Source organism: Microcaecilia unicolor, chromosome 2 (genome assembly GCF_901765095.1).
Source record: "Microcaecilia unicolor chromosome 2, aMicUni1.1, whole genome shotgun sequence".
NCBI lineage: Eukaryota > Metazoa > Chordata > Amphibia > Gymnophiona > Siphonopidae > Microcaecilia > Microcaecilia unicolor.
This window is the reverse complement of record NC_044032.1, coordinates 493,507,378-493,529,997: the sequence shown is the minus strand read 5'-3', so window position 1 is coordinate 493,529,997 and position 22,620 is coordinate 493,507,378. Positions and strand designations below refer to the sequence as shown.

Sequence of the window (22,620 nt, the reverse complement as noted above, 5' to 3'; positions counted from 1 at the left end):
TGTGTATGTTTGAGAGAGTGTATGTGAGAGTGACTGTGTGTGAGAGAGACAGTGAATGTGCGAGTGTGTGTGTGTGTGAGAATGAGAGTGGGTGCAAGTGCTTATGTGAGACACAGTGTGAGAGAGAGAGTGTGTGTTTCACACAGATACAGTGTGTGCAAGAGAGAGAGTGTGTGTGAGACACAGACTCTCTGTGAGACTGAGTGTATGAGACCAAGAGAGTGTGTGAGTGACTGTGTGACACATAGAGAGTGAATGTGATACAGTGTGAGACATAGAGTGTGTGAGAGACAGTGTGTGAGAGAGAGAAAGACATTGACTGTGAGAGAGTGTGTGTGTGTGACAGAGATACCTCCCCCCCTCTCTGGTGTCAGGCCCCCCCTCCCTCCCTCTCTCTGGTGTGTGAGTGTTACTGTGCAGGACGCTGAGCTCTGGCTGTGCTTCAAGGAACTGACCAATCCTATTTAATAGAATGCACCTCCAACATTCTGAAGCCGAGAAACCTCGTGTGGTTGGTCACTTCTGCTTGTGACGAACCCGGAAGTACGTGATGTCAATTCAGGAGATGGATACAGAGAGCAGGAATGCCTCAGCCATGCAGTCAGCTTCAGAATGTTGGAAGTGTGTTTTATTATATAGGATTTGGACAGAGCTTAGGCCATTTGCCTAATATTCGCACACAAGAAAATATTTTGATTAGCACACGTTTAACACTTGTGAGTACTGACACCAGTCAGTGCTTCAACCTTTGTTACTGTTCCAATCAGCCACCTCTTATCTCATACCAACCAACACCTAGCTCATAAACTAAAAAAAAATATAAGGCAAAATGGATAAGGTTATAAGATGAGGTTCTTTGTTACAAAGTGTAAAACTTGCATTTTGATAGGGCACTATTGCATTTAAGGTGGAATGGGCTGGGATTGGGTGAGAAGGGAATTGAAAATGAGGTGGAGGGTGGCTGCACTCTGTATGAGGCAGGGGAGAAGGAGTAGTATGATGGGTTACATTGTCACAGTCATTGTCTCTTTATATGTTTAAATTATAACTTACTCTCATGCATATGTCCCCATCCAGCAATCTCACAATTATGCTGATCAGGGAAAGAAATATGTTCTGGTAAACAGATGGGTTGAACAAACTGTGTTTTCTTGGCACAGCGGTTGTCCTTCTTTTTCAATTTAATGAGCGCTGTAGAAGAAAAAAAAAGCTGTTACCGAGATCACTGGCATGGGTTCAGCTGTAGGTTGAAGACATCAGGGAAGTCCCTGGTGAATATGTCACTTGGAACTGAAGAACAAGCGCCGCTTTTTTATAAAGCGAAAGCAGGTGATTTAATTTTAACAGGCGCCAACCACGCCAGGCAGCTAACAACCTCATAAAAACCTCACCCCCATCCATATGCTTTCACTATATTTGAAAATGAAGAGCCCCATATGCCCAGTAAAATATGCTGGCAATTAGAGACCTGTACCTAACATGGTAACATTGTAAGTGATAGAAGAGAGATCAATTGCCCAGCTATCCCCAGCCGCACAGTAAGTATATATCCCATAGAGCAGGGCCCTCGGTCTTTCATATGAAGGGCCACACAGGGCATTTCAAATCCTGGAGAGGGCCAAATGGGAGGTGGGATCCCTATCAAAGAAGAATTTATCAAGTGGAGGGGAGCGGGGAGGGGTGAAGGGAGATCATATCTGGCATTTTCAGTTCTTTTATGTGCTGGGGAAGAAGGGAGGCAGGGTGCAAGGTTCACAGAGATGAGACAAATAGCCATACCCTTTACTTTCCTGCTTTCCCTAGGATCTGCCTCCTAGGGAGTGGGAGGTGAATGAATAGCGGGCTGGGGTGTCTGCGGCACACTCTCTTCCACTCAACCCCATCCCCCACAATTTTCTTTCCTTTCAATTTCCCTTCCTCTCTCCTTACTCTCTTTTTAACCCCTCCCTCCTTCTTACTGTCCTCTCTACTACTACTACTACTACTTAACATTTCTAGAGTGCTACTAGGGTTACGCAGCGCTGTACAAATTAACAAAGTAGGACGGTCCCTGCTCAAAGGAGCTTATCATCTAAAGGACGAAATGTCAAGTTGGTGCAGTCTAGATTTCTTGAGTAGAGGTGTGGTGGTTAGGTGCCGAAGGTGACATTGAAGAGGTGGGCTTTGAGCAATGACCTCCCTCCCATCTCATTCTAATCTCTTGCTCCCTCTCTTTCTTTCCTTTCTTTCCCTTCTATCTTCTCTTATTCCTCCTCTTCTTCGGGTCCTGTAGTCTCAGAGCAGGGGAACACACATGATCCTAGTACTGAATCAATAAGAGAAGGAAACTCCATCACACACATCCTAGTCCTGAAGCCCCAGGAGCCAAAATCACTCAGACAAACTCCCCAGCCTACAGCCTTGGGTTGGGGAAACAAGCATATACCTCAGCCCTGTATCATCAAGAGCCAGGAGCCTCTCCTCCCCTGTAGCGATGGTGCTCAGCTCATGAAAAATACAAACTGGGCTTAGCTGTGATCCTGGGGATCAAAGATGGAAGGGTAGATTCACTTTTCGAAGTTTTAACAATCCTGGACTCTGGAGGCAATTGCTGGCCCCATCACTCTCCTACCTTATTCCCAGCTGTTGCTACCTTCCCAGCAGAATGAGGAGGAGGATCAGAGTAATGTGACCTTGGACATTGCCTCAGGTTCAAGCTTAGGGGCTCTTTTACTAAACTGCACTAAAATCTGAGCATAGGAGAGTTTAGATATGGCACCTAAAAAAAATCGGCACTGAAATCAGTGCCAACTAAGTGTATTCTATAATTCTACATTTAGGCGCTGATTATAGAATAGGGTTAGTTGATATTTCAGCACCAATATCTGCATGCATCCATTTACACTCATGAAAACCTGGTGTAAATCTCAGCGCGTAGATTTAGGCGCACTGGGCCATATTCTATAACTAGGCACCTACATTTCAGAACACCCATTTCCCCACCCATAACCACACCCCTTTTTGGCTCTGTGCATTAGAAGTTTGGTGAAAGACCCCCTTAGTTATGTATTTTTCATAGCAGCAACTTAGTGACCTTTATCTTAGTGCTGTGATTTATGGGTAGCGATTACTCTGTCCACATAGGTATGTTCCTTTCAGTTTCATTTACTCCTGTCATTACTGTAGCTACTGTGTGGAGAAGGTTTAGGGTAAGTTTACAGAGGTTGGGTCTGACTGAGGCTAATCAGCTTTGCTTTTCATTTCTTTTTGCTATTTAGCACAAAATTCATCTTGTACCACAAAGGAACATCTTTATGAGGATACAGTATGTTCATTTCTACTGTGTTTGGTTTATACAGTTCATCTACTCAGCTGTTTTACATTTCTGGTGGAAAGATTCACAGTAGTATATAAAAGTGCAGATCATTTTCGAGTGCTTTTTACATAGAGTTTTCATGGAATATTTTTTGTGATGTTTAAATTTTGTAAAATAAAAATGAAGAGAATTTAAATAAATTCAGTATACACACACAAAAAAAAAAGAAGTTTGGTGCACATTGTTACAGAATATGCTTAGCGAGTTGTGCGCCTAAATTCTAATCAGTGCTAATTACTTCTTTTATTGCTTGCTAGATGCTGTTATCAATGCTTATATACATGTAAACCGCTTTTAATGTAGTTCCAAAAAACACAGAAAGGCGGTATATCATCCCGTTTCCATTAAGCACAATTTAACCGGTCAGCAGTCATTCTGGCCGGTTAAATAGTACTAAATATCAGGCAGAAAGTATCTGCAGACACTTGCACCTGCTTTTCTGCGGACACCCCCATGTATGAGTGACCCCCCCCCCCCCCCAAATAAATGCCCATACTTAAAGGCTGGGAGGAGAGCTTTTCAGGGTGGTCACTACGGAGACTGAGCTGCTACTGACAGCTAGGTGGTAAAATCATTGTTAGGGCCAGCCCCTGGGGGCAGGGCCAGAGAGATAAAAGTTATGGTTTGAGTAAAATTTGGGTCTTTGGTAGCCCACCCTCGTCGAGACTCATTGAACCGAGGGGGAAGACATGGGTGCCAAGACAGGAATGTGGTGTTGGAGGCTTCTACAAAAGGAAGATGGCATCAAAGTATTTTTTATTATTTATTTATTAATTAGGATTTATTTACCGCCTTTTTGAAGGAATTCACTCAAGGCGATGTACAGTAAGAACAGATCAAACATGAGCAATAGGCAATTACAGCAGTAAAAAAATTCAAAAAACAATACAAAGTGTGGTATGGTATACTACTTACAATGTCAACACAATATGTAACAGAACATTTTAATTGATAGTGAAGGGTAAAGAAAAGATGTAACATATAGGTAGGTAAGAGAGTAAGAAAAGTAAGGTGACTGATTTAAAGAAAGTTGAACATGAGTTCAGAGAGATGGTCAAATATTATCTTAGCTAGGGTAGGAGTGGATAAACATGCCCTGCTGCAGTATGTGCAGTCCGAGTCACTCCTGGTGTATGTGAGTGAGACTAACAAGTTAGTTACTTCTTCCATTAAAGGCCTGGTGGAAGAGTCTGGAGTGCTGGAAGGAAAGAAACCCCAGGTGGGAGAAGTTGGAGCGGGGTGTGCCTGACTTCTGACAGGACCTACATTACCTAAGCAGATAGCTCCTGATCTGGGACGGGACAGTGAGAAATTGAATAATCATATGAGGTGGATTATATGTTAAGTGAGACTAGTACAGCTCACCCACATCCTTTTTTTGCTACTTTTACTTCCACAAGGATTCCCTTTGATAGCTCTGACCACTGCATTTTTTTTCTCTATTTTACTGTTCTGCTTCTCTGTCCTCTCTCTTTATTAGAATGAATGTGCACCATTACTGTCATTAATGGAGCTCTTTTCCTTTCTAAATTTTTAGATTGTATACCGCACTGCTCTGCCATGGCAGTTAGATGGTATAGCAAGCTTTAATAAACCATAAACCATACTGGAGAAAGAAGGGAAAGAAAGAGGATTAGTGCTACCACTGCATCTTCCCAAGGCATGAGCAGGAGGCATGTGAAAGGGAACTGAGAGACTTTTTAGAATAACTGCAAAAGTTGTGGGGGTGGAAACCCATCGGGCTCATTTTCGAAAGAGAAGGACACCCATCTTTCGACACAAATCAGAAGATGGGCATCCTTCTCCCAGGGTCGCCCAAATCGGTATAATCGAAAGCCGATTTTGGACGTCCCCAACTGCTTTCCTTCGCAGAGACAGCCAACGTTCAAGGGGGCGTATCGGAGGCATAGTGAAGGCGGGACTTGGGTGTGCCTAACACATGGACGTCCTCGACCCATAATGGAAAAAAAAGGGCGTCCCTGACGAGCCCTTGGACGGCTTTACCTGGTCATGTTTTTCTTATGACCAAGGCACAAAAAGGTGTCTGAAATGACCAGATGACCACCGGAGAGAATCGGGGATCACCTCCCCTTACTCCCCCAGTGGTTACTAATCCCCCCTCCCACCCTCAAAAAATATCTTTAAAAATATTTGGAGCAGTTTTAGTGGGTGCAGTGCACTTCAGGCAGGTGGACACAGGCCCATCCCCCTCCCTACCTGTTACGTTTGTGGAGGAAACAGCGAGCCCTCCAAAACCCACCAGAAACCCGCTGTACCCACATCTAAGTGCCCCCTTCACCCATAAGGGCTATGGTAGTGGTGTACAGTTGTGGGTAGTGGGTTTTGGGGGGGCTCACTATGTACCTGGGAGCTTTTTGTGAAGTCCACTGCAGTGCCCCCTAGGGTGCCTGGTTGGTGTCCTGGCATGTCAGGGGGACCAGAGCACTATGAATGCTGGCTCCTCCCATGACCAAAGGGTTTGTATTTGGTCGTTTCTGAGATGGGCATCCTTAGTTTCCATTATCGCCGAAAATCAGAAAAGACCAAGTCTAAGGATAACCATCTCTAGGGACGACCTAAATGTCAAGATTTGGGCGTCCCCGACCGTATTATCGAAACGAAAGATGGACGTCCATCTTTTTTCAATAATACGGGTTTCCCTGCCCCTTCGCTGGGACATCCTGCGAGGACGGCCTCAGGAAAACTTGGGCGCCCCTTTCGATTATGCCCCTCTATGTTATCTCTGACATATTATCTCTCTCTCTCTCTCTTTTCTATCTGCCCACTCAGATTTTACTCTCTCACTCTTCAGTCCTCCACCTATATTCCACTCACTTATCAGTTTCCATTGTCTCCTCTCACCCCTAGTTTTCCTGTCTCATTCCTTCCCTGGTTTCATATTCCCTTCTCTTTTACCCACTCCCCATTACTACAAGTCTACCCTCCTGTACTCACCATCCTTTTCTCACTCATCTTCTAAAGTACCCCCATGGCCTTTCACAAAAGGTTTTACCTTGCCCAGTATCTCTTCTCTCACTCCCTTCTTACACCTCTGTAGCCCAGCATCTTCTCGTTCTCCATCCACACTTGTAACTCAGCATATCTCTTTCCTTTCCCTCTATGGTCCAGCAGCTTCCTGTCCTTTCCCTCTCCCCTTCCCCCTTATGGTCCAGCAGCACCCAGTCTCTTCTCTGCCCCCTTCCACTTTATGCTCCAGCAGCTCCCTCTCCCCTCTCTCTCCCCTTCCCCTTATGGTCCAGCAGCTCCCTGTCTCCCCCTCTCTCTCCCTCCTCCTTCCCGCCCCTGAAAAAAAGTGCAGCTTCAATGTTCTTTAAGTCAGTGGCTCCAAGGGGAGAGTGACTACAGGAAACCCAGCCCGCTGGCAGAAGAGGTGGCTACACAAACTTTGATGCCGTGCTCCTTCCCAGTTATATAGGCAGCAAACTGCACACTAAAAGTGAAAGTTCGCTAAGTGTGGTTTACTGCCTACACAAATCAGGAAGGAGCAGTGTTTAGGTTTCTATAGGCACATCTCCTATGGGTCCAGCATCTCTCCCCCTCTCTTCCCTGCAACCCACAGTCCAGCATCTCTCTCAATCACTCTCTCCCCACCCCACCTCCATAGCCCAGCATCTTCCTCTCTCTCCAGTCCCCCCCCCAATAGTTCAGCATTTCCCCCTCTCTTCCTGGTTCCCTCGCCTGTTGACTGGCATCTTTCCTGCCCCAGTGCCCCCCACATCCAACATTTCTCCTTTCCCCCTCCCATGCAAATTTAACACCTCTCCCCCAGCCCCCCCCCCCCCCCATGGGTCTATTCCCTCTCCCTCAGCCCTCTCTCCATGATTGCACCACCTCTCTCCCTCAGTCCCACCATGATTCCAGCACCTATCCCTCAGCCCCCCCCCCCCCCCCAGTTCAGTACTTCTCCCTCAGCCTCCCCCTCCTTCACAAGTTCAGTACCTCACCATTATCCTCTCTCAGGTCCATCCTCCTCACTACCATCCTTCAAACCATCCAGCAGTGCTAGCGGTAACATGCTGCCTGGCCAACCCAGAGCCTTTCTTTGCCATGTCCTGCCCCACTGATGCAACTTCCTGTTTATGTGTGGGTGGGATCTGGCAGAGCTATAGAAATGATTAGTAGTAGTAGAAAAGGCTCTGGGTCTTTCCGGCAGCATGTTACCACTAGCACTGCTGGAAGAGTAGTGAAGTTTGAAGGATGGCAGTGAGGAGGACAGACTTGAGGGAGGATAAGGAAGAGGTACTGGATTCATAAAGTGAGGTGGGAGCTGAGAGTGGTGTTTTGGAACTCGGGGGGGGGCAAAGGAGGGAGAGGTGAGGACATTGCTGTTACCTTTTGGGGGAGGGAACAGACATTGACTGCACACCACTGCTCTGCCTGTGTGCCGGGCCCATGCAACACGCCTCCCGGGTGCTCATGACACACTACACACCAGTTGAGAACTGCTGCACTAGACTAATATGTTGAATTTTTGTAGATAGCACGCAAAATGCTTTAAACACTTACCAATATCATGATTAGTTTGGCTAAATATTGAATATTTGTCATACAGGATATAACGGTCTATTTCAAATGACTGTGTTACATCTGTTGTTGTATTAAAGAAGTGCTGACCCAGAATCACAGTAACTGTTGATATCCGTGGGCTAAAAAAAGAAAAAGCAGAAATCAGTTAAGTTCAGTTTGAAGAAAACTGTAAAAAATGTCCTGCTCCATAGAATGTGAAGATAATCCTGTTTTTTTTAGTTTTGCCAAAGCTAGTTTTGCCAAAGCTATTGATAAAATGAATTACTTTGCGCCAAGATGTAAGCATCACAATGAACTGTGCTTAGCGCCAATTCTGTAACAGTACATAGGCACACCTAAGCCCTTATAGAATATTAACACAAAACTGTGCTGGAGTGCCAAAATTTAGGTGCCTCCACTTAATACAAGTCAATGACTGATGTCAGTTTTTATTTATTTGTATTTTGCTCACACCTTTTTCAGCAGTAGCTCAAGGTGAGTTACATTCAAGTACAGTGGGTATTTCCCTGTCCAGCTCACAATCTAAGCTTATACCTGAGGCAATAGAGGGTTAAGTGACTTGCCCAAGATCACAAGGAGCAGTAGTGGGAATTGAACCGGGTGTTAAGACTGGTGTTCTAACCCATGTGAAGATAATTATATTTTCAAAGCACTTAGACTTACAAAGTTCCATAGTAACCCATGGAACTTTGTAAGTCTAAGCGCTTTGAAAATGAGCCCCAGTCTACTTTGTAAGTCTATATGCTTTGAAAATGAGCACCTTAATAGGCAAAATTTCCAAGTTTTCGGTTCAGTTCATTTAGAAACTCCATTCATAAAAACAGGTTTTTTTAAATTACAACACATAGGGAGTCTTTTACTAAAGCTAAGCTTGAGTTATCTGCAGCAGGGCCCATATTATTCCTATGGGCCCTGCTGCAGATAACTCGAGCTACACTTTAGTAAAAGACCCCCATAGTCCATTGACTAAACATTCAGGTCATCAATTTTTCCAACAACAAACTTATCTGTTATCAATCGTCATGCCCGACAAAACCTCCAAAAGGCTTCTATGGTCTCTGTCCATTGCTATTAATTTTATTGCATTTTTAAATAATTTCAACCAATATGCAAGCAATCAAAAGCAATAAAGAAAAAAAAGGCAAACAGAAAAGAAAAAAAAACCTACATATCAAACCTATATTAATGAGCAGAAAAGCAAAATAAAAAAAAATGGAAAATCTCAACAGTTATTTAGAAACTCTACAAACCCTGCCCAGAAGATGCATGCAATTCCTTCTCTTGATCAGACAAAAATTTCTCTTATTGCGTGGGGTCAAAGAACCAATATTTGACACCCTAAAAAACACTTATATTTACAAGGAAATTTAACAAAGGGGCCTCAATACTAACATATATTAAGCACTTAAACCCAGTTTACACCACATTAACTGACAGCGCCATGTGAAGAGGCTTTGTGGTATTTTCTCAGCTAGTATTCAGTAAACTGAGCATTAAGTGCTTTTTTAGTCACAAGGTGTAGAATGGATGGAGAGTGGGCATCGAAGGTGTTTGGCGGTTAACACGTTACACTTAACTGCACACTACCCATGGGATTTTATATATCGCATGGAAATCAAAGTGTATTGCACGACAATGCATATAATTTAGTTCACAAGCTAATCAGTGCTAATAATTGGAAGCTAACAACCAATTATCAGCACTAATTGGCATTAATTACAATTTACATGCACTACTTGCTAAGCGTATTCTGTAACGGGGGCATACATAGTTGAAAAGTGGGTGTGGTTATAGGCGTGGAATAGGCAGGACATGGGTGTTTCTAAAATCTATGTGCGTTGTTATAGAATATTCCCGCTCCACGCCTAATTTAGGCATTGGGATTTATGCCAGGCTTCACTTACATAATTGACCGTAACTAAATTTAGTTGCATGGACCGGTGCCAGTGGCGTAGCTACGTGGGGCCACAGGGGCCTGGGCCCCCACAGATTTGGCCCTGGACCCCACTGCCGACGACCTTGTCGACCCCCCTCCTGCCGCCAACCTGCCATCGCCGTCGCCTACCTTTGCTGACGGGGGACCCCAGCCCCCACCAGCCGAGGTCCTCTTCTTCTGGCGCAAGGCTTCGTTCTGTTTCTGAGTCTGACATCCTGCACATATGTGCAGGACGTCAGACTCAGAAACAGAATGAAGTCTTGCGCCAGAAGAAGAGGACCTCAGCTGGTGGGGGCTGGGGTCCCCCGCCAGCAAAGCTAGGCAACGGCAGGTTGGCGGCGGGAGGCAGGGGGTCGACAGGGTCGTCGGCAGGGGGGTCAAAGTTGGTGGTGGTGGTGGTGGCAGCAGCAGGGGGGTCGGCAATAGCGAGGGGATCGGTGGCACCGGGCAGGGGGGCTAAAATGTGCCCCCTCACCTCAGGCTCTGGACCCCCCCTCCTGCCAAAGTCTGGCTATGCCCCTGACCGGTGCTTGGTGTATTCTATAAACTGCATGGAAATTTAGACTTATTCTATAAAGTACGCCTAAATTAAAGTATACTTTATAGTATACGCCTAAGAGAATTTCATTTTGGCGCCAAATCATTAGGTATGATATGTAGAATCTAGTCCTAACTGCCTAACATCAGACCATTATCCACCTCTTTAGGAGGTGGTAAGTTCTTCTGCAGTAACCGGAAGCAGGTACCACACGTTAATCTGAATCTTAATGCATGACCTGCAATTTTTTTTTCAATTTCTGTTTTGACCTGCAATTTTTAAAAAATTAATGGGAACATCCTTCTAGGTGCCATGTTAATTGTGGGCTTTAAGAGTGGTAAAATCCTATGTTATAGCACTTAGAGGTAGATGCACTAAATGTTTTTCATCGTTAAATGAGCCCTCAGGGAAGAATTTCCTATCCTTTCCATGCACTTAAGCCTATTTTCCGACGACAGTAGCAGCTAACGAAAACGGAATGGAGATGAGCAATTAGTGTGACAACCCCATTGAAACGACATGCACTAACCTTTTCCGATTGCCTTTACGCAGGAAAAAGGCAGGAAAACTAACGAGAGGTCTGGACCTCTCGTTAGGACAGCTCTGTGCCAGGAAAAATCATTAAGTGAAAAAACAAACAAACTTTGAGCCAATCCCAGCGCATTAGCAGAGCTAAAAGCGCTGTGATTGGCTCAAAGGACGTCAGAAAACACATAAAAAAATTTAAAAAAAAAAGGATCGGGAGGGGGCAAGGGCGCTCATCAGGAGCGTCCTGTACGGACGGCCTTGCCCCCCCCCCCCCGCTGCTCCCCACTTTCCGCCGCTCCCCCCACCCCAAAAAAGCAAAATTCTAGTAGCCCCTGCCCCCTCCCTCCTCACTACTCTCTCACCTCAGCTCCGCCTCCCGACATCCTCGTCCTGTGCCCCGCCCCCTTTTGGGGTCGTCGCCGCCATTCCCCTCCTCCATCGGGCCCCCCTCCCTCTTACCGGGCCCGTGCAGCGCCTCTCTCCTCTGTCCGAAGGCGCTGCACGGGCAAGAAGAAAGCTGATGATGCCTGCCTTCGCTCGCACGTCTTTCTCCTGCTGCGCCCGCCCCTGTCTAACGTCGGTAACCTACGTAGGTTACTGACGTCAGACAGGGGCGGGCGCAGCGTCTCTCTCCTCCTGGGCCCGCCTTTTTGGATTTAAAATGCATTCAGTCTCATTGCATTCTCAATCTCATTGGGGGGGGGGAGGAAAGGCCGTTTACTGGGTCGAGCTGTGGAGAGCTGAAACAACCTTTCGCCTCCTCTGCTAGAAGCTGGACGAGCCGGATCGTGCCTTCTTGCAGTTTGACTTGGGCAGTGAATTTAGGAAGACCTCCTTCTCTCCAGAACCCAAAGCAGGTATTTCCTCCTCTAAAATGTTTAAATTGTCTGTTTTGTGCTTCTGTGGGACTGGGGTGCGAGGATCTCAGAACTGCTTTTAACAATGCTGCCACTGTGAACGGAGAAGCCTCGGGATTTTGAAGCCGCTGTTTTGCTGCTTGCGATGAATCTGTTTGTTTAGAGAATGGAAGACTGGGCTTTTTTTATGTGTTTTCTGACGTCCTTTGGATTTGGGAGCCATGTGCTTGTGATTTGACTGTGTTTTGACTGTTTGTGGCATGCGCAGAGCAGCTAACATCACGCTTGGCTGCTCTGCGCATGATTTGGGGGCCGATTAATGATGTGTATTGTGATTCTTTGATACATTGTACGTTTCAATACCGATCTCAGCATGTGTGACTTTTTTTTTTGGTGCATGTTTCGTTATTTTAAAATCGTTAGGGACTTTAACGATTTAGATTTTTTTACGTTTGGTTGCTGCATCTGCCTCTTAATGTCCAACCCTTAAGAGTTAGCACCCATGAAAGAGATCTAGGTGTCAATACACCTAGACAATATACTGAAATCTTCTGCACAGTGTGCAGTGGCAGCCAAAAAAGCAAACAGGATGCTAGGAATTATTAGTAAAGGGATGGTAAAGAAGACCAAGAATATTATAATGTCTCTGTATCCCTCGATGGTGCAACTTCAATTCTGGCCGTCATATCTCAAAAAAGATATAGCGGAATTAGAAAAGGTTCAAAGAAGAGCGACCAAAATGTAAAGTGGATGGAACTCCTGTCAAATGAGGAAAGGCTACAGAGATTAGGGCTCTTCAGCTTGGAAATGAGACAGCTGAGGGGAATATGATTGAGGTCTACAAAATCCTAAGTAGCGTAGAACGGATAAAAATGAATCAATTTTTCATTCTTTCAAAAAGTACAAAGACCAGGGGACACGCAATGAAATTAAATGGAAATACTTTTAAAACAAATAGGAAGAAATATTTTTTCACTCAATGAATAGTTAAACTCTGGAACTCATTGCCAGAGGATGTGGTTAACAACAGTTAGCATATCTGGGTTTAAAAAAGGTTTGGACAAGTTCCTGGAGGAAAAGTCCATAGTCTTTTATTGAGATAGACATTGGGGCACTGTTTGCCCTGGGACTGGTAGCATGGAATTTTGCTACTATTTGGGTTTCTGCCAGGTACTTGTCACCAGGATTGGCCACTATTGGAAGCAGGATACTGGGCTAAATAGACCACTGGTCTGACCCAGTCTGGCTATTCTTATGCCTTTTGTTCTTATGTGCTTTAGTAAAAGGGCCCTAAAGTCCTCCCTGATGTCTTTAGATATAAGAAAATTCTTTCTACACATCTGTGTAGCTTGGGCACCGTCCAGGAAAATAATCAACTTATGTTCACAAGATGAAGACCTTTCTTTTTGAAATATGTTCTCAATATCAAACTTTTTTTCACGAGGAATTATTATCTACAAATAATTCCAAATTTCCATTAATTATAACCCACTGATACTTCCCTTCCTCCATTCAACTCTTCGGCCAGTTCCTTACCCCTAGCATGATGTCCCGAATCTCCAGGAACAATGAGAGAACATCTGCTTTAGAGCAACCTGTACAAATTCAACTGTCCAAAAAAGTACTGACTTAGATTCATATCTTTCTGGTTCTGTGATAGAAATAAAGGTAATTATTATTAAAAAATATATATATATATACCTGGTAACAAAGCAGTGTGCAGCAGATACTACCCAACAAGGCATGATCAGGCTTCCAGCACAGAAGCTGTTTCCAATGTATATAGCTGCTAACCAGGGGTGTGAGGCAGGCAAGGCCGAAGTCCCTCCCATAATTCTGGCCCTTACTCGTTTCTCATGTTTCTTCCCACAAGTTGGCTTTGGTACGAAGGCAAATGAAATCATTTCGGGAATGTCCTCAAGTGGATCCATGTTCCTGTTTATGCTGGCTAAAGAAAGAGAATAAGTGTGTAAATATGAATACAAAAAATGCCTGTTGTTCCAGGACATTTCTTTATTCTCTAAAGCAATATGGTGCCAATTTTCTTTTCTTCATAAGGCTCCATCAATTAGTCCATTCCAGAAAGGACAGCAATTTTAACAGCAGTTACATGTATACTTTCACTCTGAAAATTGGTGCAAAGACAACAGGTAAGAAGAGCCAGGAATTTTGCGGCAATATAGGCACTATGAAAATTGCCCTCAGTGGGGATAATTCTATAAAGTGGGTGCTATCAGCATTACGCACACAAAGTTTTAGAATAATGGCACATGGGTACACTTATACGCAAAAATGCCTATCCTACATAACCCATATTTTACAGGTAGACATACAAATAGGCAGAATTTGGGTAGGACTGACATGCATGTAACTTACAGAATATTATGTTACATGCATAATTTTGAGAGAAGATCCACCAGCAAGCGGAAAACTCAAGCACCCCACGGTAAAAACAATAATTTGTAAAAAGTGGGAGTACGACCAAGGATACCAGAAACTGGAAGATGTTCTTAAATAAAAAACTTTATTAAAGGTTTGAAGACTCGACACGTCGTGTTTCGGCCGTCAGGCCTGCATCAGTAGTCTATAAAAAGTACATTTATATATGATATGTATGATAAAAAAAAACAGAACAGAAAAAAATTGTTTTCTACAGAAAAAGTTAAAACAATAAATGTAATAAATTATATGAACTCATAGACTTTAAAAGTATATATGTGGCAATTTTGTAAGATAATATAAAAATAATAATAATGATTAAAAATAAAACACATACATATGATAAACTTATCACGAAACATCCAGTTTCGCCAGTATTCTGTAAAGTAGGCATGGTAATAGGAATAGGTGCCCTATATGTACCCTCTGGGCACCTAAATATAGGCGCACTGTTATGGAATAACCCCTATATGTCAAGCTTACATTTAGGAGGTGATTTTCTTTCCTCCTGCATTACTGGAAAGTCCACCAGTACTTTTTACCCAGATCCTTTTTCATGTTTTCCGCTCCCTCCCAGGTGTCCACTCTGTTACAGATCTTAGTATCATCTGCAAAAAGGCAAACTTTACCTTCTAACTCTTTGGCAATGTCACTCACAAATATATTGAACAGTATCGGCCCCAGCACCAATCCCTGAGGCACTCTACTACTCACCTTTCCCTCATCCGAGCGAATTCCATTAATCATCACCCTCTGGCACCCTCTGGCATCTGTCCGTCAACCAGTTCCTAATCCAGTTCACCACATCGGGTCCTATTTTCAGCCTGTCAAGTTTATTCAAGAGCCTCCTGTGGGGGACCCGTGTCAAAAGCTTTGCTGAAATCTAAGTAGATTACATCTATAGCACGTCCATGATTCAATTCTCCGGTCACCCAGTCAAGGAATTCAATGAGATTCGTTTGGCACGATTTGCCTTTGGTAAAACCATGTTGTCTCGGATCTTGCAACTTATTGGCTTCCAGGAAATTCACTATCCTTTCCTTCAGCATCGCTTCCATTACTTTTCCAATAACCGAAGTGAGGCTTACCGGCCTGTAGTTTCCAGCTTCTTCCCTACCACCACTTTTGTGAAGAGGGACCACATCCGCCGTTCTCCAATCCCTCGGAACCTCTCCCGTCTGCAAGGATATATTAAACAAATCTTTAAGAGGACCCACCAGAACCTCTCTGAGCTCCCTCAATATCCTGGGGTGGATCCTGTCCGGTCCCATGGCTTTGTCCACCTTTAGATTTTCAAGTTGTTCATACACACTGACTGTATGTTTTCAGTTGTTGATGGTTTGGAGATTTCAGCTCCTAGGCATGTATCCTGTCGTGTATCCAGTGGTGTGCTGGTAAATTTTTAACAGGTTCTCTCCCCAGTCCACCTCTGTGCCCCCCCCCCCCCAATTGCAAAGCTGGCTATAGCTGGGGAGAGAGCCTGGGGGGGGGGGGGCAATGCATTACTCTCTCCAGGAAAAAAAAGAAATTAAATACTCCCAGGTTCCAATCTAATTCATGTTTAATGTGAAATAAAATGCCATAAATAAGTAAATAAATAGAAACTTTTAACGTTGAGCACCTGATTCTCATAACATGATGTCTGTTTTAGAAGCCCTTTACCAGGAGAAAAAGAAATCTCTGCACCAATATAACAGGGTTAGGGTGTCCCTATAACCAGCCCCTCCACATGACACATGGATTACGATTTATAACAAATTACTACTCTACCTATGAAAAGTAATTCCCTTATTATACTTCCTCTGTGTGTCTGTATGCTGCACAAGCCAGCATGTTTGCAAATACACCTTTTTTTTATAGTACCCTAAATAAAGATCAATGGCATATCAAATCTGCCCATCCATACCATGATTTCAATTTGTCATAAGGTTTGCGACTTAGGCATAATAATAAATGCATAGCTGATCTTTAAACCAAATATAAGATGACTAGCAAAACTAATTTTTCATAAGCTAAAAATGTTGTGAAGACTGAGATTCTGTGGTGAAGGCGGGCAGGGCGAGCCGGCTCTCCTCCCCCCGAGCTACAGGATCCAAGGCTTTGAGTCCAGTACATACCTGAAGAAGGCAACCACCCTAGTGGTCCAGTGGATTCTTCAAGGCAGGCAGGAAAGATCCCCAGTCTTTCCTGCCCGCTGCCAGCACTGACTCTCCTGCTGCCGCACTGCTCTTCAAAATGGCTGCTGAGACTTACAAGGGCGGCCTCCAAGACTTCAGCGAAAGTCTCGCTAGGCCGCAGCTGGAAGTCTCGGTGGCCATTTTTAAAGAGCGATCCGGCAGCAGGAGGGTCAGCGCCGGCAGCAGGCAGGAAAGACTGGGGATCTTTCCTGCCTGCCCCAAAGAATCCACTGGACCACCAGAGTGGTTGCCTTCGTCAGGTATGTACTGGACTCGGAGCCTGGGACCCTGTAGCTCAGGGGGGAGGAGAGCCAGATCACCCTGCCAGAACACCCAGCTCACAAGATGCTAAAAAATTTAACAACCGGCTCTTGCAAGCCAGTGCGAGCTGGCTCCAGCACACCACTGGGTGTGCCACAGGGATTGACATTTTCTCCTATATGGTTCAATGTTTTTTTTTTTAATCCATTATTAGGAGTTGTACTAAAGTGTAGGGTTAGCCCTTATGATTATGCTGATGATTTGCTGTTAGTGGCAAAAGTTGTCAAGTTCACTTGACTTGGTGAATGTACAGACTTGTCTCTTGGTGGCGGCTGAATGGTTATCTTTTTACCGAGTCAACATAAATGTAAATAAGACACTTGCCTGTTGGGTGACAGGGAGACAGTCTCAACCAGATGTCTCAGTTAAGTTGTTGGGGGGCAGAGCTGCCTCTGGTAGACTCCTTTCGGTATTTGGGGGTTATCATTTATTTATTTATTTATTTATTTATATCACATTTATACCCCACATTTTCCCACATGTTTGCAGGCTCAATGTGGCTCACATTAAACCGAGAAGGCAATCGCCAACCCAGTTATTAATCAATTACAATATATTGTTATAAACAGAGAGTGTAGAAGAATAAGTTAAAAGGAGGGAAAAGGGAAAGGAAAAAGAGTCCAAAATAGTCCATTAATGTATTGCTTTAGAGAATGTTAGGATTTATGTTGGATTCACATCTTAATTTTACAGCCCACATTGACTTGTTGGTTCAGTAGGGTTTTACTGTACTTCATACATTACAGCTGCGAGAGGATGAGAAAGCATTTCAGGTTTTGATTTACTCTCTTTTTATGTCTCAGTTTGATTATGCCAATGGAGTATTGTCAGATTTCTCTACTGATAATCTTAAAAAGCTTCAAACTCTTCAGCACACTGCTCTTCGGGTATTGGGAAAAGCTGCCTATTTGATTATGTTACACACTTATGTGTATTATCACTGGTTGCCTGTATATTATCGCATTCAATTTAAATTGTTGGTTCTTACCTATAGGGCTTTTTATGAGAGAGTGTCTTCATCTTTATCTACTTTAATACATGAATACATCCCATCTAGGTCCTTGCGATCTTTGGATATGTTAATGCTGGCAGTCTCTTCTATAAAAGAGATGTGCCTTATGTCTACCAGGAAGGGGAAATTTTTTTTAATTTGGCACCTTCCTTGTGGAATTCTCTCCCAGGGCCGCTGAGAGACTGGGCCAGGCCCGGGACAAGGCCCCCCCAGGTTGTCGTCGCCCCCCCCTCAGGGGGGCCCGGCGCCACAATCCCACCCGCCTCCGCCACCGGGCCGGGCCCCTTCCACCCAAACCCCTGCCAGCAGAAGTGCTGTCTTCTGACTCCGGCGTGCGTGGCCCACACAGACGCGCTCCTCTTAGCTGATCTTCGCTGTACTTTGCAGAGCTTCTGTGCGTCTGACATCCTGCACGTCAGATGCACAGAAGCCCTGCAGAGTACAGCGAAGATCAGCTGAGAGGAGCGCGTCTATGTGGGTCGCGCACACTGGAGTCAGAACAGAAGACAGCACTTCTGCTGGCGGGGGTTCAGGTGGAAGGGGCCCGGTGGCGGTGGCAGGTGGGACTGTGGCGCCAGGCCCTGGGAATTTTGTCCCCCCCCCCCTCTCGGCAGCCCTGTTCTCTCCCAAATTCTTTATAGGAAGTACAGTCCTTACCACAGTTTAAGTGCTTCTTGAAGGTATATTTCTTTCACCTGGCTTTTGATATGGCCCTCCTGGAAGATTAGTGGGGGGGGGGGGGGGGGCTAAGCCTTAGGTTTCTGTTTGTTATTGTAGTTAATTTGTGGTTGTGGTTGATTGTGTGTGATCTTGTCTGAGTAGATCTGTCCTATCTTTTATTGGAGTTCTTTTCTAGATTAGTTTTTAATGTTTTATTGGATTGTAAACCTCTGTGATCTTATTTTGTTAGGCCTAGCTGTATAGTAAGTGTGATAAATTGTATCTATAACTACTTTAAACTATGGGCCCCATATTCAAAATGATTTAAGTGGGGAGGAGAGGATCCTGCCTGCTTAAATCACACTGAGCTTGTCAGGAGAGGAAATTTTGCAGCACTTACTGAGGCAGTGCCATTGAATATTTCCTCTGACTGTCACGGCACTCCCCAGTTAGTGCCAGGGCAGTCCAGGCAGGAGTCTGGCAGAGTATGGAGTTATGTGAGTACCATGGAAACTCAGTGCCAGTGTCCACATACAGGCTTATTTTCGACATAAATCGGGAGATGGCCGGCAATCTCACAAAAGCGGCGAAATCGGTATAATTGAAAACGGCGTTTTTGACACCATCACCGCTTTCCCGTGGCCGCGCCGGCAAAAGTTCAAGGGGGCGTGTTGGCGGCAAAGCGAAGGCTGGACATGGGCAGGCATGGGCGTGGCTACCAGATGGCCAGCTTTCACAGATAATGGGAAAAAAAGCGGCATTAAGCAGTATTTCGCCGGGTTTACTTGGTCCTTTTATTTTCACGACCAAGCCTCAAAAGGGTGCCCCAATTGACCAAATGACCACCGGAGGGAATGGGGGATGACCTCCCCATACTCCCCCAGTGGTCACTATCCCCCTCCCACACTAACAAAATAAAAAACTTTATTGCCAGCCTCTATGCCAGCCTCAAATGTCATACCCAGCTCCCTGACAGCAGTATGCAAGTCCCTGGAGCAGGTTTTAATGGGTGCAGTGGACTTCAGGCAGGCAGACCCAGGTCCATCCCCCCCCCCCTACCTGTTACACTTGTGGTGCTAACTGTTGTGCCCCCCTTCACACATAAGGGCTATGGTAATGGTGTAGAGTTGTGGGGAGTGGGTTTGGGGGGGATTTGTGGGTTCAGCACCCAAGGTAAGGTAGCTATGCACCTGGGAGCTATTTGTGTATTTTTTAAACATTTTTAGAAGTGCCCCCTTGGGTGCCCGGTTGGTGTCCTGGTATGTCAGGGGGACCAGTGCACTATGAATGCTGGCTCCTCCCATGACCAAATGCCCTGGATTTCGCCGGGTTTGAGATGGCCGGCATTTTTTTCCATTATCGCTAAAAAACAAAACCGGCGATCTGAAACCTGGCGAACTCTGGCATTTGGCTGGGCTAAACCGTATTATTGGAAAAAAAAGATGACTGGCCATCTTTTTCGAAAATACGGTTCTGGCCAGCTGTTGCGCCACCGCCAAAATAGATCGCCGGCGACCAATTTTACCGGCGATGTTCGATTATGCCCCTCATACCTATCTAGGCAAGCAGGACCTCTTAAATAGCACTCCTAACTTTCCCAATTAGCTATGCAGGCACAGCACTGAATATCGTCCATAACTACATAACTTCTGGGTGCAGCTAAAGACCCAGATATTCAGTGCCAGTGCCTAGATATGGCACAGCACTGAATATTCAAGTCTATTTTAGCCGACAGCAATCAGATCATCTGAGGTGGGAAACTGAAAGAGGAATGCTAGACAGGTGGGGAGGGGGAGGGGGAGATGATGATGCTTTGTTAGCTCAAAGCAAGCAAACCTATGAGCCGCTGCATCCACGTTGTCATTGTTTACTGTTGGTAGCATTTTTATTTAATCTCACATATATTTTCAAATATGCCGGCTTGTGCAGCATATGGATGTACACAGAGGAAGTTTAATAATGGAATAACTTTTCATAGGTACACCTTAGCACTGTTATATTCCTGCAGAGATTTTTTTACTCCTGGTAAATGGTCACTGAATCAGGTGCTCAACATTCACAGTTTCTATTTATTTATTTATTTGCGTACTTACTTACTTATTTAAGACATTTATATCCCAAATTAAACATGAATTAGGTTGAAACTTGGGAGCATTTAAAATCTTTTTTTTCCCTGTGCCCAGATCAAACGAGAAAGATGGTTTGTGAAAACTTGCTCCTTTTGTTGTGTTGGAATGCAGTGGTATACTATTATATAAATGCACTTAATATTGTTTATTACTACTATTTAAAAGAGAGAGATTGAATAATGAGGGCACAGCTACCTTCATGCAGAAGTCCAGAGTCAGTCTAAATGTGTCAACATTTTCCAGTTGTCTGGTTGTAAAAGACTTTTTTTAGGGAGGGGGATAATCTTTGTCTCCCAGCTGTGTGTTTGTATATAGATGAGTCCCGGAAATAACGATGGCTAAGGGAAAACAGCACTAGAACAGTTGGAGCTGAATGACATTTATGTTCATACAAAGCTAATTATTTTCAGTGGAAATTAAATCTGTTGGCTGCCTGTTATGTGAATATTCCATCACTCCTTCATTTTTGCTACCAAATATTACATATTTTGGGCATATGCCTTAAACATAGATTGTTTAAATTCATTTATCTAGACCTTTCGTGCACATAGTACTGCTTGTTAAAACGTAAAGATGGTTAAACAATTTGGTGCAAACTGTGTTGTGACTACTTGTTTTGTACTGCTTTGGGTCTTACTGAGCTGTACATCTGTTGTGTTATTTTGTTGAGTGGAAACAGTCGGGTGGGTTTATAGGAAGAAAGGGGAATATGGGAGGGAAAGGGTTCTTGGGGTTGCATAGCCATATGGAATTTACAGTAAAGAATATTGTGTATTTTAATATTATTTGTAAATTGGTTGCTACACTATACTTTGTACCAATAAAACATATAATAAAGATACATACATATATATTGCTTTTTTTGTGGGGGGGGGGGGGGGGAGCTTGTTAAACATTTACCAGCACACCAGTGCCCATAGCACTTATAAATATCAATACATGACAATTATACAACCTTAGTAGATGATACATGTGTCCAACAGATGTCCGTGCATTCCTCAGATGGTCAGTCAGATGTAGAAATGGGCCATACTCCAGATGAAAACTAACTTCCTTATCCTAGCTTGCAGCACCTCTTAAAGTGAAAGAGCCCAGCTGCAGCTAGGCTGATGACGTACACTCTTGGCCTTGCTGTCAATGCCCAACAACTTGTTTCTCTCCAATGCTGTGACTCTAGGGGCCACAATATTGTCCCACTGGCACCATAATAAAGAGCACTTTAACTATGAGGTCAGTGTTTCAGGTAAATAAGTGCTTTTCTGGGGTGCAAAGGTGCCACAGAGTCTGGAATAATAGGCCTAGGACTTTCCAATACTGATTTGGAGACTCAAAGCATTACATCTCAATCATGCTAGCACAGAGCCATTCTGACCAGAGAGTGCATTATCCAGTAACAACTTCTTGTGCTACCCTGCTGCTCTAATCATTATGTCAGCTTAGACACCAAAGAGATATCCAGGAGTCCTTGGCTGGCTGGCTGGCTGGCTGGCTGGCTGGCTGTCAGATCTTGATGGAGTTTTTGTATTGCAAGGCTTTTCGCTGACTACACATTCACAGGTCCTTAGTTAGCACCAGGCTTCAGCAGTGAAGGATGAAGTTAGTTAAAATTAGCATTTTCATGTGAGGTTGAAAATGCTGAACAGTGCCATGTATTGTAATCCATATACTTTTGCTATATAGGCATGTAGTGCTTTATAGTGCTTGTTTTGCTCCTGGATGCATAAAGCTATATGGATACCCGTGAAAATAGCACAAAGGGAAAGCCACTCTTTCTAATCTATGTTAGTCTTGTCAACAAGCAATTGGTACATTTGAACATATGAGATTTTCTTGTCCAAATCTGCAAATATTCTGGGTGGAGGTGCAGCAAATCTATCTCATGAATATTCATTGTGGATATACTGAAAACCTGGCTGGATGGGGTGACTCCAGGACCAGGTTTGGGAACCACTGATATAGGCTGTTATATTCTAGTCTTTTTACCACCACTCCAAAATTATTATGTACCAGCCACTCACAATTTGGAGCGATAAAAGACTAACGCCATGTATGAGAAAAGCAAATTTTTATTACTTACCAAAGTACAGATACAATCAATAGTTTCTCATGGGAGGACAGCA

At 44.2% G+C, this 22,620-nt stretch overlaps 1 protein-coding gene across 1 annotated transcript in view; it reads right to left on the bottom strand.

Annotated features, from left to right (window-relative positions):
• Window positions 1–22,620, bottom strand: part of HGFAC (HGF activator) — a 152,938-nt gene that overhangs the window by 11,327 nt on the left and 118,991 nt on the right. Inside the window, exons 10-12 of the mRNA XM_030191140.1 lie at window positions 13,464–13,710; window positions 7,883–8,022; window positions 1,054–1,191 (exon numbers count right to left, since the gene is read on the bottom strand). Of these exons, the coding sequence (XP_030047000.1) occupies window positions 1,054–1,191; window positions 7,883–8,022; window positions 13,464–13,710 (525 nt within the window). The remainder of the gene's footprint in view (window positions 1–1,053; window positions 1,192–7,882; window positions 8,023–13,463; window positions 13,711–22,620) is intronic.